Raw genomic sequence first — 17,451 nt, 5'->3', positions numbered from 1 at the left:
ACTTGGATTCACACAACACCTTTTTACAGTCTTTTACAGTCTGTCCATGCCATGACTAGCCTTCCTTTCCTTTCTAAGGAAAACAATAGACTGACAGATTTCTAATGAAAGGTCTTTCTTTCTGGCTATTTGAAACCTGCAAACAAATAAACAACTGCTGATGTTCAGGTACTAAACTAACCTAAAGAATGCCATGCTCCTTTGTTTGCTCCATTATTACAACGGTTCTCAGCTGTGCAACACAATTGCAAAAGGGTTTTCTCATAATCAATTAGTCTTCTAAAATGATTAACTCGAATTAGCAGCCATAGCAGGAGATTGATGCAGTGGACTTACAATTGCTAGTAATAGGCTTCTATGCAAAAATTTAAATCATTCTTTCAAAATCATCTGATGAAGTTTAATTGTTGTTTGGGAGTCCAGCTTGAAAGGCTTTGGTTTCAAAGTAGCTTCCCTGTCTTACATTTTTGTATTAAGGGATTACAACATAGCTATGTAGAACACAGTAATGTTCACCAGTTCCTCAGTTTTATCTGCTTTGAGAATTGTCAAAGCACCCAGGGCATAAACCCACAAGATACTGTGGTTTTGTATTTGACTGCAACATAATTTGTTTGCATTCCCTGTTTTCTGGGAACTAGATCCAGTGGTTTCCAGGACTCTGTTCCCTGTGCAGAGCTTGAATGGGAGGGTTGGACTGAATGGAGAAGAGAGGGTATATTTTACTTGAGTCGGCCACAATGCTTATAAACCACACATGTGACAGGATCTCCCAGTACAAGCAAATCAAAGTGCTGTTTAACAATCAGAACACAAACTAGAAGAAATGTGGTGTTAATGCTTTGTTGTGTGTTAAGTGTGTAGGTGTGTTTGCACTGTCATTCAGCGCTTCTTATACGAATTTAAGTGAATCAGTGTGAGCTTCTTCTGTTCGCTTTGGGGGGTAGGTATGTTATAAATGTATTAGTAGCAGGACTAGGTCCAGCCAGGACTTTAATTTATCCCTCATAATATTATTAACATTCTTCTATTTATGAATTTCTGACTTTATTTTAAATATGTCTTTATTTAAGCATGTAAAAATCTCATTGGAGTTTTGGACCTCTTTTTTGAGGGCTTTGAGAGCTTCTGCTCCCTGGATATCTTCAGTCCTTTATCTCCCCTTAAAGAAACACATTTTACATTTTTTCTTTTCTCGCCTAATTTTGCACAATTCATTGCACTGGCAAGATTCAAGGTCAAAATCTACTGGCAGAACTGCATTTGTTAAATTGTCAGTTGCGATAAAAGCAAATGATAGCACTGCACGGGACGCCATCTGCCAGCTACAAGCCATGAATAGGAACAAATGAAATGCAAATGCATCTGTGTGATTCCAGACTTTGATCAGACACGTAATTATTTTGAGGGCCATTTGTTGATGTGCAGATGTGAAGGTTTTGCTAAGCTTGTCAGGGTTTTAGTTTAATGCACTACAAATAGGAGATTGAACAAATGAACCATAATTTGTTACAGCAGCAACAAATACAGCAAGTAAATTAATCTATCATGTGATTTGAATCAGCGACTTCTTTTCAGCTGCCAATTTGACAATAATAGATAAAGTGTAAGCTGTTTTTAATATTTTGATTGGTTTGATGAGATGGGAGTATATTTGGGTATTTCAGGGTCGGTCATTGGGTGCTATAGAAACATCAGGGAATATATGTTTAAGTGAAAAGAAAGTGGTATTCAAAATTAAATTAAGAGAAATCTAAATGGCTGTAAAAGGAACAATGAGTTTTCTATGTACACATTCACCAGCATTCATGCAGTCATAGTTCTGGAAAATGTCAGACACTGTCAGTTTGCAAAAGCTATTGCTTTTGACAGTATGTGTGTCTGGAGAGACACAGAAGAGAGTTTCCTTCATTGCAACCCCCCTGTATTTTGTACTGTATCATGTATTGAAATTAAATCATTCCATCCTTGTTTTCACCTGCAGCTTTGAAGACCGTTCTGGAGGTGCCAGTGGGTAGCCGCTTTCTCAGACTCAACGCTAAAGGACCAGATGTGATATGTGAGTGGGTACAGTTCAATCCATGCTAAGTACAGTCCTATTCTGCTGTACGTTGGATGAACTTACCTTTGAATGCACAGTAACTCCCCGCATACAAGTTGAGTCATTTTGACTGTCTGATTCTCCTTTTCGACTCCTTACACACTCATATATATTATATTTATATTTATATGGCTACAGTAGGATAAGAAAAAAATTTAAATTCCTATTTTGATAAAGTGATGAAAAAACACAGTAGCTTGCATTATGCAGGTAGTGACCTAAAGGCCAGTGTCCTGGAACGCTTTAACCACTCTTTGCAAGACCGCATGTGCTTTCTTTATTACCTAAGTTAATAGTAATCGAAAAAGAGAATTCCAAAAACATATAAATTGTTCATTCTAATGTAGCAAATCTACAAACCCCATTTCCAGAACCATCCTTTTCTAAAATTCAGTACTAATAAATATGTGATATGTTGATACCCTTGAACCTTTAAATAACTGACAAAAATACAAAGAAAAGATTTTCAATTAGGTTTGGGTCATGTCTCACCATGTTGTGCCACACTTTTAGGGCTTACAGTACATAACATTATGAATTTTACTAATTCAGCCCAAGGGTGAAGATCAGATCACACTGTTTGCACCAAATCAACCAAACTACACGTGTGATTTTACTGAATAGTATTTAGATAAAGTATGTATTTCTCTAGAATATAAACTGGGATATGAAGAAATGAAAATCTTTCTAAAAACTCCCTGTGATCTATATCCCCCGAGCATTTTGTTTGTCTCATTTGCATTGTTCTGGCCTATTCTATTGTCTGTTGAAGGGAGTGCAATATCCCACAATAAACACAGATAAACCCAGTAAATATTCACAAGACTTACCCTGCTAATATACTCGAGTTCTGACAGAGTAATACCCTGAAGAGCCACAGGATTTACTGGAAGTTTGCTTTGTCAGATGTTTCAGAACTCAGAACTGACCTAAGAATTACTTTAGCAGATTATTCATCAACCACCGGGAGATCGGTGTGCTGGATGTAGAGAGAGACGTCAGTGGGAGAGAGAAAACTGTAAAAGAGAGGAAATCAAACACACATTCAGTTCTGCTAACCCATCCCCCAAGTTCATGAACTTATAAACTATTTTTTATCGGACATCTAATCACATTATTACTGTTGATAACACATATCTCTCTTTACTTTAACTCTTGAAAAGCTTATTTTCATTATACTATTTTTAGGCTATGGGATTTTAATTACTGTAAATCTTTTTGGGGAAATGAGAGGATATGTTGAATTATTCTTAAGTAAATAAGTTCAACTGCAAGTTAGATGTAAGCATGACCTATGGTTGATGGTTTGTCTTCCGCCATCTAAAAAATATTATCCCCATAGGAAGCAAGGCACTTTCTATGTTTGTCCAGCAATAATGAACAAAGACATCATGTGGTTACTGTGTCTTGCTGCAAGGCAAGTAACCTACTAACCTTTTTCTTTCTGCAGTGCAACTATTCTGTAGATCTGTAACCCAAAGCTAAAGATACATCTGGTGATTTTTCCACAATGCAAAGAACTATGAAATTGACACATTCTTTTAGTTACAGGGACCCTAGAGGTTGTATTAGTTGGAAGTGTTTAAAACTACGTACATGCAAACACACAGCCACTATTCAGTGACAGACAGACAGAGAATACCAGTCTGCCTCCCTGCTTGTACTGTTCACACTGTTTTACTGTCTTGTTCTATGCACTGTAGTATTAAGGCAAACTATGCTAGAAGATTAAAAAATAGACTTGCATGTGTAATTTAGCTGAGTCTTAACATCCTGTAGGTGTTAAAAGAAAAATTAGGTCCATACTTAGATCTTCATTTTAAATAATGCCTTCCAAGTATTTACAGTATCTAATAAAGTCACACCCTGCAAGTTGTTGGGGTTACTGATGCAATAAGCACTGGAAGTTTTTCTTCATGCTGATTGATGATGCAGCCTCAGTCAACTAGGGGGTTGTGGATGTTGAAGTGTCCTTATGTATAGGACACTGAACCTTAAGTTGCTCACTGCCTGTAGTAATTTTGGATAAATCTGTTAAATGTAATATACGAATGTACAGAAAGATTGCCGTCTTTACTATTGTAGTTTGTTCATCTGTTCATGAAGAAAACATAGTGTTCACAGGGAGTTTAGGGTTTTGTCAGGGCTTATTTGTCAGTTTGATGCTGTGTAAAACATTTGGAATCATCTAAAGGGAGCTGAGCTTGAAGGTAACAGCTCACAATATTGTAATCCTCACCAATGATTGTGTCCTTTGGGTCCTTATCAAAAGAATAAGTTCACAACAGAAAGTAACATCTGAACAGAGCTCAATGGAAAGTACAAGAAAACAACAAGTTATTTTAATCAAGTTGACCAACACTGTTGACAAGTTAAAGCTGTTCTGTAGGAATGGGATAAAATCTTCTTTATTTTGCTGTTGCTGCAAAATAGCTTCACATCGGTTACTGGAGGTACAGGTCCACACATTTTGTTACACAGAATTTGTCCACATTAAATAAATAAGGTAAGGTAAGGTAGTAGTGTCAGGTTATCATGGAATGTTGTAGATCAGGTATTTTGGAGGACAATAATCCATTGCTAATATACATATATAAGTAGGTAAAAAAAAGAAACTATGGCTGAAATACTAATTAAAATCTCCGCTATTACCCATCATCTACTAATTCTACTTATTTTAGCTATTTTAGCTGACAGATAATGAAGGTTTGTCTTAATCTTGCAGGACAACATTCAGTTTTATAAATTATTGGTTGGGTTCAGCCACTTACAGCATCTTGATTTCAAGGACCTAAATTAACTTGGGCCAATACCAACATAAATTTATTAAAATTGTGACTTCATCTAAATAGGTGTATATACTTTCATAGGAAGCACATAAATGAATTATTAGCAGCCTAATCTGTTCAGGTCTGGCTTTATTTAAATGTAATCAATCAATCTTTCTCTAATTCTTAACACAGTGCTTTTTCTTTGGCTAAAAACAATGTCACACAAGACTCAAACTCAAGGCTGTGTCTTCACACGCCCCCATCTACTTCAGCCACCTGAACATTATCTTCCCTTAATAAATAGACTTCATTCATTCAAACCAGATAATAAGCAATAAGCTACACTGAATCGTGTTTGCAGGTTAATTGCATATTTTTTCATTGACATGATCAGTCTATAATTTTGATGGTAGGTTTATTTTAACAGTGAGACACAGAATAACAACAAAGAAATCCAGAAAAGCACATTCAAAAAAGTTATACATTGATTTGCATTATAATAAGTGAAATCAATATTTAATCTGACCTCTGTGATTGCCAACAAGGGGTTTGCCCCCAAGTACTAAGTCATGTTTTGTGAAGGGATCAAACTAGTTTTTCCCTCACTATATATAAGTGTTTCATATACCATAGCATAACAAAGTATTAATATACTCAACCAAAAGTAATTTAATGCTGACAGATGTCCCTTTTGCTCTGTCTCTCTCTCAGCCATTGAAGCTGTCTCTCTTGAGGGAAGGAAAGAAGAGACCAGTCTGGTGTCTACAGCCGCCTACGTGATTGGAAACACCTCCCTGGACTTTCAAAGAGGGACAGACAGACAGACTCTTAGGACACATGGCCCACTCAATGCTGATTACATCATTAAGGTGAAACAAAGGAAAAAGAGCAGGCTTACAATTGTTGCAAAGTTGCCCTAAGAGCAGCCTTCTTCTGTTCATATTTTGTGATCTATACAAGAGATAAAACATAAATAATGTTCCAATATGTTATATACTACTCAAAAATGTGAGGGATTTGTAATGAAATTCTGAGGTTGTTGCCAGTGGTTTAGTAGCACTGTTAGAGAAGTCTCCTAAATATACTGTATATACAAAATGTCTTGTGCGCTGTTTCTCACTTAGTCTTAACAGGGTGAACACACTGTCAACTTAAAAGTATTTTGTAATGATTTCAACATCACCAATACCACTTAACATGTCACCACACTAAGTCTGGCAATATTCTGTACCTTCTTCTTGTCTGTGTGTTTGTGTGTGTGTGTGTGTGTGTGTGTGTGTGTGTGTGTGTGTGTGTGTGTGTGTGTGTGTGTGTGTGTGTGTGTGTTTGTGTGTGTGTGTGTGTGTGTGTGTGTGGATTAAAAGCCTGGTATCTTATTCCTCTGTGCCACAGAGCACAATTGTTGTCCAAAAAATGATTAGAAGCACATCAATGAGCCACACTGTTGTACTGGGAGGACATGAGCACACACACTTTCATTTATTTTGACTCAGTCATACAATCCTTCAATCCTGCTGGGTGTAATCATTTTCTTTCTGAACTCTTTCTTGGTGAACAAAACATTGTGTGCAGTAACTGTTTGTCCAGACTGTTCTCATTCCCAAGGTGTAAAATAGTAACACTTTGTCAGGCCATTGTAATCTGACAGTGATGTTTTTTGCATTTATATCAGACACACAGCAATGTCAGTTGCAATATTAATCCATTTGTGTCAATAGGTGATGCTTAGAGCAATGTAGTACTGTATATTAACCTTAAGTCCTCACAGGGAGGGGGACGGAGTGGGGTGGTTGAATGGGTCAGCAACATGCAGGACTTTCCCACTAAGACAGAAGTATGGATCCAGTGTGAAATGTTGTGTTTTATTTATATGTTCATCATTTGAAGGAAATACTTGTTTTATCTTATTTTACTTATTTTATCTTGTATTGTTTTTTATCTTTTACCTAACTTAACCTAACCCTTGCTTTTTGTGCATAACACTAACCTGGCTGTCTTTATGCCTAAAGTCAACCAAACCAAGAATATAACCAAGCATTTATGTTGTTGCCATGATGACAACTTCAACATTACAGCTTCTTTTTTCATTAGTAGGCAGCATGTATGATGTGCACAAACAGGCCCTCTCAAAAACCACTGGTGTTGAGGTCATCGAGACTTCTGCATTTATTCATATATCCAATATGTGAGCAGTGCCCTGCTGCTACTGTTTTGCTTTAGCAACGAAAAACAATGTCAGACTGCAAGTGTTTGGTCAAGGTTGTCATGGCGGTGTTTGGACTGCGCCTGAGCAGGGTTTTGGTCCCTTTGAATGGACCACTCAGGGACTGACTACCAAAACCAGAAAATCTAAAAACAAGGAGGACATGTACTTTGAACATACTTTGATAGAGTCATACAAATATTTCATTTGCAAACCAATAAGGGGTATCTTCAGTATGCTACTACTGCTGTCAGGAAGTTTTATTAGTACTGATACTGGTCATTTTATTTAATAGATACTGAGTGTGTACAATCTGATTTGAAAAAAAGATTTGCCCAGTGCATCTTAAACTCTTCAGTTCATTAACCAGAGTATTGACTCCTGAAATCTGCCAGGTCTGTGACAGCTTCACACGTCTCTAGTGGCAATCACAAATCTCAAGTGGGTACAAGAAAAATGGTTCATTGAGACTTTCCTTCTGCACACAATTCAAACACAGCTCGTCTGTGCAGATGCTGAATAGTTAAAAAAGTCACAGCTCCCATGGTTTGGGACTTACTCATGTGAGGAGATGTAACAGCAGTGTCTGCTTGCTGTGTGCAGTTTGCGCAGCAGGATAGAAGTTTGCAGATTAAAGACTTGGTGTTGTGTTGTCACACTGGATATTTACTTTTGAATTTGACTCAGTCTAAAGTTAATTAAGTAAGTAAGTATTTACTTACAATTAATTTGGTGATAAGTAAGAGACACTGTGCACTCTGTTTCGGTGTAAAGAAGGAAAATTCAGTAGTTTAGCCCAAAGACCAAATGCCATCTAAAGCTGAAAGTTTGTCATGAATGACTGACTGTACATGTCAGTTTCATTATCCAAAGAAAAATGGGGGCTGTTGGAAAGAGCACATTTTACGATCAAAGGCAGTTCATTGCCCTTTGAAGGACAAAGGTGTTATTCCTTTACTTACTCTACAGAAAAACTTGAAAGACTGATTCCTCCAAGTCATCAGCCTGAATTTTCAGGGTGAAGTTTGACCATGACCATGACTTTGATTCTCATTGTGCATGTGTAGGTCAGTGCTGTTTTGTACCAACTGGAGACTTGTGATCATCTTTTGAGTGACCTGTGTGTGACCCTGTAGAAGACAGGGCACGTGCATAATGCAAGTCAGTCATCATAAACTGGACCATTACCTTTGCTAACTCATCCACACAGATAAAAAATGGTATTCTGCATGACTCCAGAACCAGTGGAATGTTTCTTCAACATGTTTTTTCTTGATTCCTTTTTATTAAGCTCTTTACTGACCTCAAATCTGGTTCTACTTCCTTCTGCTTGCCTCTCCGACTCTGTCTTCACACCCTTTCTACCTTACACTTAACATATTGCTGTTCTTCTGTACTACTCTGTCATCCTACGTGTTTTCCAGATGAAATACGGAGGCTCCAAGAGCACAGTTGTCCAGTTTCTATTCTACCAGCCGATCGGGTACCAGTGGAGAGAGACTGGCTTTTTCCCCTGCTCTGTGACCTGTGGAGGAGGTGAGGCGACTAGCAGTGATGCAGTAGTAATTATAATCTGCTTGTTTGGATAATGATTTCACATTGTTTTAGATTGAGCATTTTTGCTGCTGTATATCCAGTTTCATATGCTGATAACTGTAATGTGCAGTTAAATGACCTGTGACCAATTTCATCCTCTAGGTTATCAGCTGAACTCTGCAGAGTGTATAGACATCAGAACCAACCAGACCCTGCCTGAGCACCACTGTAACAGCTATCCCGAGAACACCAAACCCACACCAAAGCTCAAGGAGTGCAACATGGACCCCTGCCCAGAGAGGTAAGGATGTTGTATTGCGTATCAGTGATGTCACAAAACACAACATTTGAGGATTCATTTGATATCAATACCTCTTTTCTAATTTAGAAAATTATTTGACTAGCTTGTGGGAGTATGATTTTGTGATCTGTTTCATTTATACAATAATTAGTTTATCCTCTAATAATTTGTATGGCCACATTCTGGTGCTACACACAAAACACAATGTAAGAAATCTACAGTACTTGACTTGATCCCAAGGTTTCCCAGTGCCTGAAATGGCTAACATGTTTTCTTTCATTATGGTTACTTGAAAGGGACAATTTGATCATAAATGCACCTCACTAGAACTGTGCCAGAGTCTATATGTTGTGTATTTTCTATAAATGCTCTTGAATCCCCTAAATCTAACACTTAAGGTATTCACTGATATGATATGAACTTAGAAATAACAGATCATAGACATGACTTACTGTTACTATACCAGTAAAAATCTTGAAAATAGTCATATTTGCATTACTAGTTACTGCAGGTTTAACCTCCCAGTACACATCAATGTATAAACAATATAGTCAAAAATAATAATATTTAATATACTGTGCGTAAACAGTCCAATGAGTCTGATTGTATGGTGCAGCAAATACTTAAGAATGATGGTTTAGTCCCACTATGTCTGCTCTGTCTCTGCAGTGATGGATTCAAAGAGGTGATGCCGTATGATCACTTCCAGCCTCTGCCTCGGTGAGTAACATCCTTTACTTTAACAGTACTTTCTCTTTTCCGCTGTCTGTTTCTATCATTGGACATATTTCCAATTCCAGTTGTTGGACAGGATGTTCCTGGGCAGAGAGTTGATGCACCCTCAATAAACAAGTGCAAGTAACAGGAAGGGGGATGTAAATAAGAGTTATGGAGAGTTGTCGCAACATAAAAAACTTCTCTCTCTCTCAGGGAGAGATGCTGTAAAGCCATCACACAAGATGTTTGGACGGATTTATCTACATGACATGGCAGTTCACCAAGGCTATTTTAACATGGTGTACCCCACATTAAAACATCAGTATCTGCATGCAATAACACATTTTATAACATTCACTAACATCCTTAAGCAGAAACTAGAATATGGTAAATATTTCCTTTTTGATAAAAAAGATCTAGGGCCATTGTTAGGCGTGGGCGATGGTGCCACAGTACAGATGTGGTTCCTTATCCTCATTTTCTGTTTCCGTGTTAATGCTGCTGTGAATCTCCCCTCTCCTCCTCAGTCTTACTTCATCTACATATCCACTGGGGAGGGAGAGTACTCCAGTTTTACATATGTGACTGTGTGCTTCATAGATGTGTGTGCTCAAGTCTGTGAGCTCAGTTCCTGGCACCGTGGTCTCATCAGGGTGTGATCAGCAGTGACTGCCTTACACTCTGTCACAAGAGAGAACAACAATAAGTCGTGGATATCTTTAGACATGTTTCTGTGTGTAACACTATGGCACACTGTTGTGCACCTGGACATGTTCTATGCTGAGTCCAGGGCCACCTGGACTTTAATCTCCACAGACATTTCAAATATATATATATTATCACTGCCTATATGTAGCATATATCACTGAAAACATTTTTATTGTATGTCCATCATCTAATAATATTACTGTAAATACTGCAGCTTTATAAGAAAACACATACTTTGTTTTTATCCTCAGGAAAACTAAATCCCTGGCCCTTACTTTGTGTTTGGGAGAATAACAAGACTTGAACCAAAATCACTGGCATGACAGAAGCTGAATGAAAGGATTTATTGTTTGGATGAACCACTGTGCATTATGAATTGATTAAGCTCGTGTGCTGTATGCTGTGATGATGAATCCATTATTATTTATATTAAAGTAATCACATTTAATTGTACTGCAACCTATTTACAAACAAGGCTCAAAATACTAAGGAGATCTAGTCCTTGAATACATACAAAGTGAAAGTACGTAGTCATTATTGCATGTTGCTTGACTTCTTAAAATAATGTTCTTTTAGAAACTACTTAGCAAATACTTTTGTAGGAAAAGTATTTTAAACATGGGTGCAATGAAACACAAACCTTTTACTTTGAATATACTTTACTTATACTTCTTCCTTTATTATCCACTGTTTTTCTACTGCACCTAAAGTGACAACTGGTGTTTTTATTTTATGGTTAAAGTTGCCATGGATAAATTTAAAAAACTTCAGGAACAAGCGAAAATGCTTCATTTACTGACCCTGCAGCCCTGCAGTTAGAAAGCAAAGGGCACGAGGTGGAGTATAAGAGTTAAGGAGTTTAGACTTTATCTCATCAGAAGCACCTTAAGATCTAATTTGAAGAGCTTTAGTATTGGACTGGGGCAAGCCTGAAAATGGAACATCACAGTAATTGAGTCTGGATGACACGAAGGAATGAATTCATTCCTCTGTGTCTCCCACAGACAGAGAAGGCCAAATTTTATCCACGTTACATAGGTAAAAGAAGGCAATCTTGGTGACATCTTTAGAGGCAAGTATTAAATGTGACTCTGATTTTTGGCTGTCAAGCCTCAAGAAATAATTCAATTGTCAAGAGTTCAATTGATCAAATTTACCAGGGTGTCGTTGCAGACCCATGACTAGCATTTCAGTTTTATCTGAATTTAGGAGTAAAAAATGATTTGACATCCAGCGTTTTAAAAGAGACAAGCAGGACTCAGGTTCATCAGCCTTCCCAGGAACATAAAGCAGTGTATCATCTGCATAACAGTGGAAATTAATTCCATGACTGTGTATAATTTGGCCTATTGATAGAGAGAAATTATGAGAGAACTGTTTTTTCAGTCATTCAACCATATTTCTAGAAATATGGCCAAGTTTATGAGATGACCTAAATTCTGACATCTCAGAGAGGATCCAAGGACAGAGTAGCAGCAATTGAATAATTATTTAATAAACCAAAACCTAAACCTAAACATAGTTTTATTTAATTTGACTCACTCTTCAAGCTGAAAAAGTCAAAAAACAGTTCAGTTTGTTATTGTGTGTCATCCATTCCCTTAATTTAATTCAATTCAGTTTTCTTTAGTGCAAAATCAAAGCAGACGCCATCTCATGGCGTAAATGAGATATCCTTGTCAAAAATAACGGAGATTCCTCACAGTATTACTCACCACCATCGTATAGTACAGACTCTATTAGGTACATATTCCTGTTGTTTTCCTGGCTTAACATTCCCATTTCTATCATGCACATGATGTAAATATAATTAAATAATTGGCTTATGTTTCTCCCAACTGAAATAATCATTTGTGGTGTTTTACTATTTAAAAAAGAGTTCGGGAACTACCAGAATTACCAGAGAAAATCTGAGTCCTGTTCTGTATGCATGCAGCTGGGAGCAGGGCCCCTGGACCCAGTGCTCAGTGTCCTGTGGTGAAAGTGGTGGCTGGCAGGATCGCAGCGTGCTGTGTGTGGAGGAGGACTCCCACGGACAGTTCTCTCAGGTGGAGGAGTGGAAGTGCACCCACTCCCCTCGACCTGTCACCCGACAAATCTGCAACACCTTTACCTGCCCCCAGTGGGTGGCCATGGAGTGGTCTCAGGTCAGTTGATATTTTTATAACAGCTAGTAGTTGAGGAGAATTAAGCTGCCTTCACACATGCACTGGAACCCAGACTTTATCCTGCAAGCCCCCAGTACAAACTCTGTGAAATGTCCAAGTAAGCCAAGTTGAGAACGCAGTGGGTAATAGTCGAGAGAATTCACAGTGAGTGAGGGGGCATTTCCTTTCAGCCAGAAAGTATAGACATTTACCATGCTTTTAGTTGTTGTGTGGCACTTCTTTCCTTCAGGAAACCTTAGTTCCATACATACATGCTCTATAGATGCAATGCATCATTTCTAATCACGTGACTACTGATGTGCTGTGAACAAAACACAATTGATTTCTGCAGTGTACCAATTCTTCTGCACACGCAACACAGCATTTCACACATTTCAGAGATGCAGTCCTCGTTGTGCACCATTAGAAGATCAGCTTGTGCTTGCTTTTACTTTTTTGTGGCTGTTTTTCAAGTTTGCACAAAGTTTACAACAATCAATCCTTTAGTTAATTTGGGCCTCTGTGTCTAAGGAAGCCACACTGTTAAAGCACTTGCATAATGAGGTCTGGCATTGTCCTGCTCAAACATCACTTGACTGCCTCGGTAAACATGTTGCATTGATGGCAGCATATGCTCTATAGAATACCAATTCAGAACTCAGCCACTGGTACCTTCAAATCTATGCTGTTGGCATTGATACACTCCGATTACAGATGCTGGCTTTTGCTCCTTTCACAGATTTAGGTCTTGATTGTCTTTTGCCATCCTTGGCACAGAGACCACAAAGTGTTGGTATATAAGGAATGTGGACTCATCTGGCCACAGAACACATTCCCACTGTCTTTTAGTGCATATGAAATGAGCTCAAGCCCAGAGAGCTCAGCAGTGTTCCTGCACAGAACTCATATATGGCCTTCGCCATGCATAATAGATGTTGAGGTTGTAGATATAGTGGTGGACTGTGTTAAGTGGCAATGGTTTCCCAAAGTTCTCTAGAATACATGTGACCATATTACAAAGAGCAGCATGATGGTGTCTCATGCAATGCCAACTGAGGGACACGATTAAGCACTGTACATGACAAACACAAACACAATTACGTTGTTCACCCAAAATATTTCCTTTGTACTTTTTGTCAGAAAAAGTACAGTTGCTACAATAATTTTTGATTATTTGTAATTCTGAATTATTATTATTATTATTATTATTATTATTATTATTATTATTATTATTATTATTATTAAATAATATGTGAATTAAAGGAAACTATTTTTGTTACAACATAAGTAATCTGAACATTTATCTCTGGACTCGGGAACTACGATAAGGATTTTTTCTATTGTATAGTCTTGGTGACTAGGATGATTGTTAAGAGAGGAAAACAGAAAATATATAAATATAATATATAATATAGAGTCATGTGTTTTTTAAAGGTTCCCAAAACGTTGGAAACTGCTGAAGCCCCAATCGCTTAAACTGTATAATGCTACTTGGAAAGTACATAATATGTGAGCTAATGTGTGTGTTGGCATCCATTCACAGTGTACAGTGACATGTGGCCGTGGCCTTCGTTACCGTGTGGTCCTGTGCATCGACCATCGTGGGCAACACATTGGGGGCTGTGAAGCATCAGTCAAACCTCATGTTAAAGAAGAGTGTCTCGTCCCTATCGCCTGCCACAAGCCCAGGGGTAGGACACTAATGTGTGTGTGTGTGTGTGTGTGTGTGTGTGTGTGTGTGTGTGTGTGTTCTTAGGAAGCTAACTGCTCAGTGAGCATGTGCCTAAAACTCATGGTGTTTAATACGTTTATTTTTTCGTCTATATATTCTCTTATTGAAGGAAGGAATTACCTCAATAAGAGCAGAAGCCAAATATATGTGCACCACATATAAATACACCTTGATTCCAATTGAAGTGAACTTCTTTTCTTTCACTCAATTAGTACACTTAAAAGAAAAAAAAAATCATACACCTAGTTCCATTATTGTGTGTGAATGCTGTGTGTAGCATATGGCTATTTTCCAGTACACCAATACAATCAATCAACTTGGCATCTAATATCATCTAAATTCTTGGAAATATATGCTAACATTGCATAAACACGTGTCCTGTATATTGGGGTATAATATGTACAAGTAAGCTGCTTTACACTTTACACACAAACACTACTACTTTGCAGCATATCAATTCTAAAGTTATTTCAAAACAGAAGCCACATACATACATGTTAAATACAGTATAAATATTATATAAAGCACATCTTTATTTTTATGGGTTCTGCTGTGTGCACATACAGGTACCATTCAACTTTATGATATATAGTGAACAGTACTGCAGTTATGACTCAGGGCTTTGTGCCACTCGAGCTCAGTGCATTAGCTGAGGTTGATGTGTGCTGTCCTTAATGCACACAGTCACCAACTTCACTATTAAAACAACAGGCTCCTGTCAGGTGGCTTTAATTTATGATCCTCCGATACCACCATAAACAAGAATCCCTCCTCATTAAACTGCTGGATTCTTTAAAAGCTATCCATTGCCTTGCAAACAAGCTTGTTGTTTCGTACATGTGTACTTTATGTCTCTAAATGCCAGTTCAGTTCAGTGCATTGTTCTTTAATATCAGGACTCACCGTATCAAAGTCAAGCCAAACTCAGTTGGCTGTGATCCAGGTGTATGCTCTCTCTCTCAGATGCAGAACTTACTTTGGGCTAAGACAAAGTCACAGAATTCTTTAAGGAGCCCATATTATGCAAAACCTATTTTTCAGCATTTGTGGGCTGATGAAACTACTTCTACTACTTCCAAGGGTTCACATACTTTTTCCTATGAGGTTTTTATGGTTGTTCTCAATAAAGACATGAAAGATCAGAAGTTTTTTTTGTGATTGTGTTTTCAGGCACAGCACATTGTTAATACTTTTGACTTAGATGAAAAACAGATTACATTTTATGACAAATTAATGCAGAAAACCACAAAGGTTCACAGACTTTTTCTTGCCAGGGAGATCATGATGTATATGTGTTTATTATGAATGATTGTAATACAAAATACTATAATAATATAATATAATAATTAACTATTATGTTACTAGTGTTACTGTCTGTTCCTGCTGAGAACTCCTTCCACAGAAACTCTCTGCAGGGGACAGGAAAATGTTCACAGGTTAGGAAGTTTGATGAATTCAGGCCATGATCACTAATGACTTGGGTGTAACACTTTTCACTCTATCAGAATCCCTGCCCGTGGAAGCCAAGGTGCCCTGGTTAAAACAAGCCCACGAACTGGAGGAACACCATACTGCTACAGAGGAACCCACGTATGACCACACAACCACACAAGTGCACCTGCACACATATACACAATATGCAGTACTACTTCGAAAGGAATTAATTTCACTGCCTGGTAGTGACAATTTGATGCTCTGTATGGACACCTGTCAATCACTGCCAGCATTACTTTTTTTCTTTAGACAAAGTCTTTTAATGGCTGAATAAGGATATTATAACACTTTGCAATCAGGGAGGTGAGATACAGTAGATAAAAAAGTGTGCTACTCTGTGAGAGGCAACAAAGACACCAGTTGCTCTGCAAATAGGCAATTGTTTGGAGCAATGAAAACCAAAGCACAATAGCAGCAGGAATAGCAGTCATGAATATGATTTAGGAATTGAGATGTCCAAGTTGGGCCAGATGTGTCCCAGTCAATGATCCGGAAGCAACAGACACACTAAAGGGAAGAGAGACAGGAAAACAAGAAACAAGAGGCAGAGAAAGGGAGACAGGAATGAGCTGAGACTCCTGAACAGACCAATGCCAATGCCTGAGAGACTTCCCAGTAAAAACAACAGACTTACCTTAAGGTTTTGTTCACGTCAGTTTAGTTGTCTTTACTAGGTAAGGTCTAAAGCCTAAAGCTGTTAGGACTGGATCAAAATGTCCTCACAAAGCAGAAATGTCACTCTAATGGCATAAAAAAACCTGCCCTCACAAAGGTAGAGATACAAACCCACACACACATTCTGAGACCTACAAAATACAAAATGTCTCTAAAAGCACTGATTGAGTCTAATTATAGGGAGTAGCAGTCTTGTCACTCTAAGTCATTCCTCATTCACCAGCACAGAGTTTTGTTCTTACAGTACATTAGCAACAGTCAGACAGCTGTGATGGAAACGTTATTACATTCTGCGATCACTCATCTACAAAACTGCTCCCTCTCTAATAATAGCCAGTAGGAAAATCCACAATGACCAAGCAGTTTCTGTCAAATACACACATGCACACACATTTGTGTCTTTCTATGGTTGTGAGGACATAATGCATTTCCACTATTATCATGAACTTACCCAACACAACTAAGTATCTAACCCTAGCAGAACTCTAACATAAAACCAAAACTAAGTCTATTCACTCACACTCTCAAATATTTGACACTGCTTACCTAAATACTCCTAACTGAAAGGTTATTTATTTTATTAGAGAGAAGCAAAGAAATTATTAAAACCACATGAATAATAATGTAATGTTTCCCTAATAAAATAATTTCCATTAATAATTTAAGAAGAGGGATCCAACTAGTTGATTAATGTTATTTCATATCAATATAAATGTTGTGTTGCTTGTTGAGTCTTGACATTTCTTGGAAAAGTAATTAATATTTTTATGTTTTATACTCATTTAAACTTAAAAGAGCAGATGGTTGAATGAGCCCTACAGCCTCATTCAGGTATTTTTGCATGGCCTCTCTCTGGGGCCTACAAAGAATATACATGACCATGAGGAGTAGTTTCAGGTGAAAGGTCAATGTCATAATTATATATGTGGGGTAGTAAATAGGTTGCTTTTACCTTATTGAAGACTTCTTTCAAATTCAGATAGCAGCTCAGAACCTAAGACAAATCCAGAAAGGACTCTAGCAATTAGCTTTGACTGGCCAGGAACACACTCTCCGGAGAGGTAGA

At 37.8% G+C, this 17,451-nt stretch overlaps 1 protein-coding gene across 1 annotated transcript in view; it reads left to right on the top strand.

Annotated features, from left to right (window-relative positions):
* Nucleotides 1-17,451, top strand: part of adamtsl3 (ADAMTS-like 3) — a 175,798-nt gene that overhangs the window by 121,609 nt on the left and 36,738 nt on the right. The window contains exons 8-15 of the mRNA XM_026378845.2: nt 1,985-2,059; nt 5,584-5,741; nt 8,500-8,611; nt 8,774-8,912; nt 9,582-9,632; nt 12,274-12,484; nt 14,028-14,175; nt 15,722-15,806. Of these exons, the coding sequence (XP_026234630.1) occupies nt 1,985-2,059; nt 5,584-5,741; nt 8,500-8,611; nt 8,774-8,912; nt 9,582-9,632; nt 12,274-12,484; nt 14,028-14,175; nt 15,722-15,806 (979 nt within the window). The remainder of the gene's footprint in view (nt 1-1,984; nt 2,060-5,583; nt 5,742-8,499; nt 8,612-8,773; nt 8,913-9,581; nt 9,633-12,273; nt 12,485-14,027; nt 14,176-15,721; nt 15,807-17,451) is intronic.

This window comes from Anabas testudineus, chromosome 3, assembly GCF_900324465.2.
Source record: "Anabas testudineus chromosome 3, fAnaTes1.2, whole genome shotgun sequence".
In the NCBI taxonomy this organism is placed as follows: domain Eukaryota; kingdom Metazoa; phylum Chordata; class Actinopteri; order Anabantiformes; family Anabantidae; genus Anabas; species Anabas testudineus.
The sequence above is the reverse complement of the archived record's forward strand: the minus strand, read 5'-3'. Positions and strand labels throughout refer to the sequence as shown.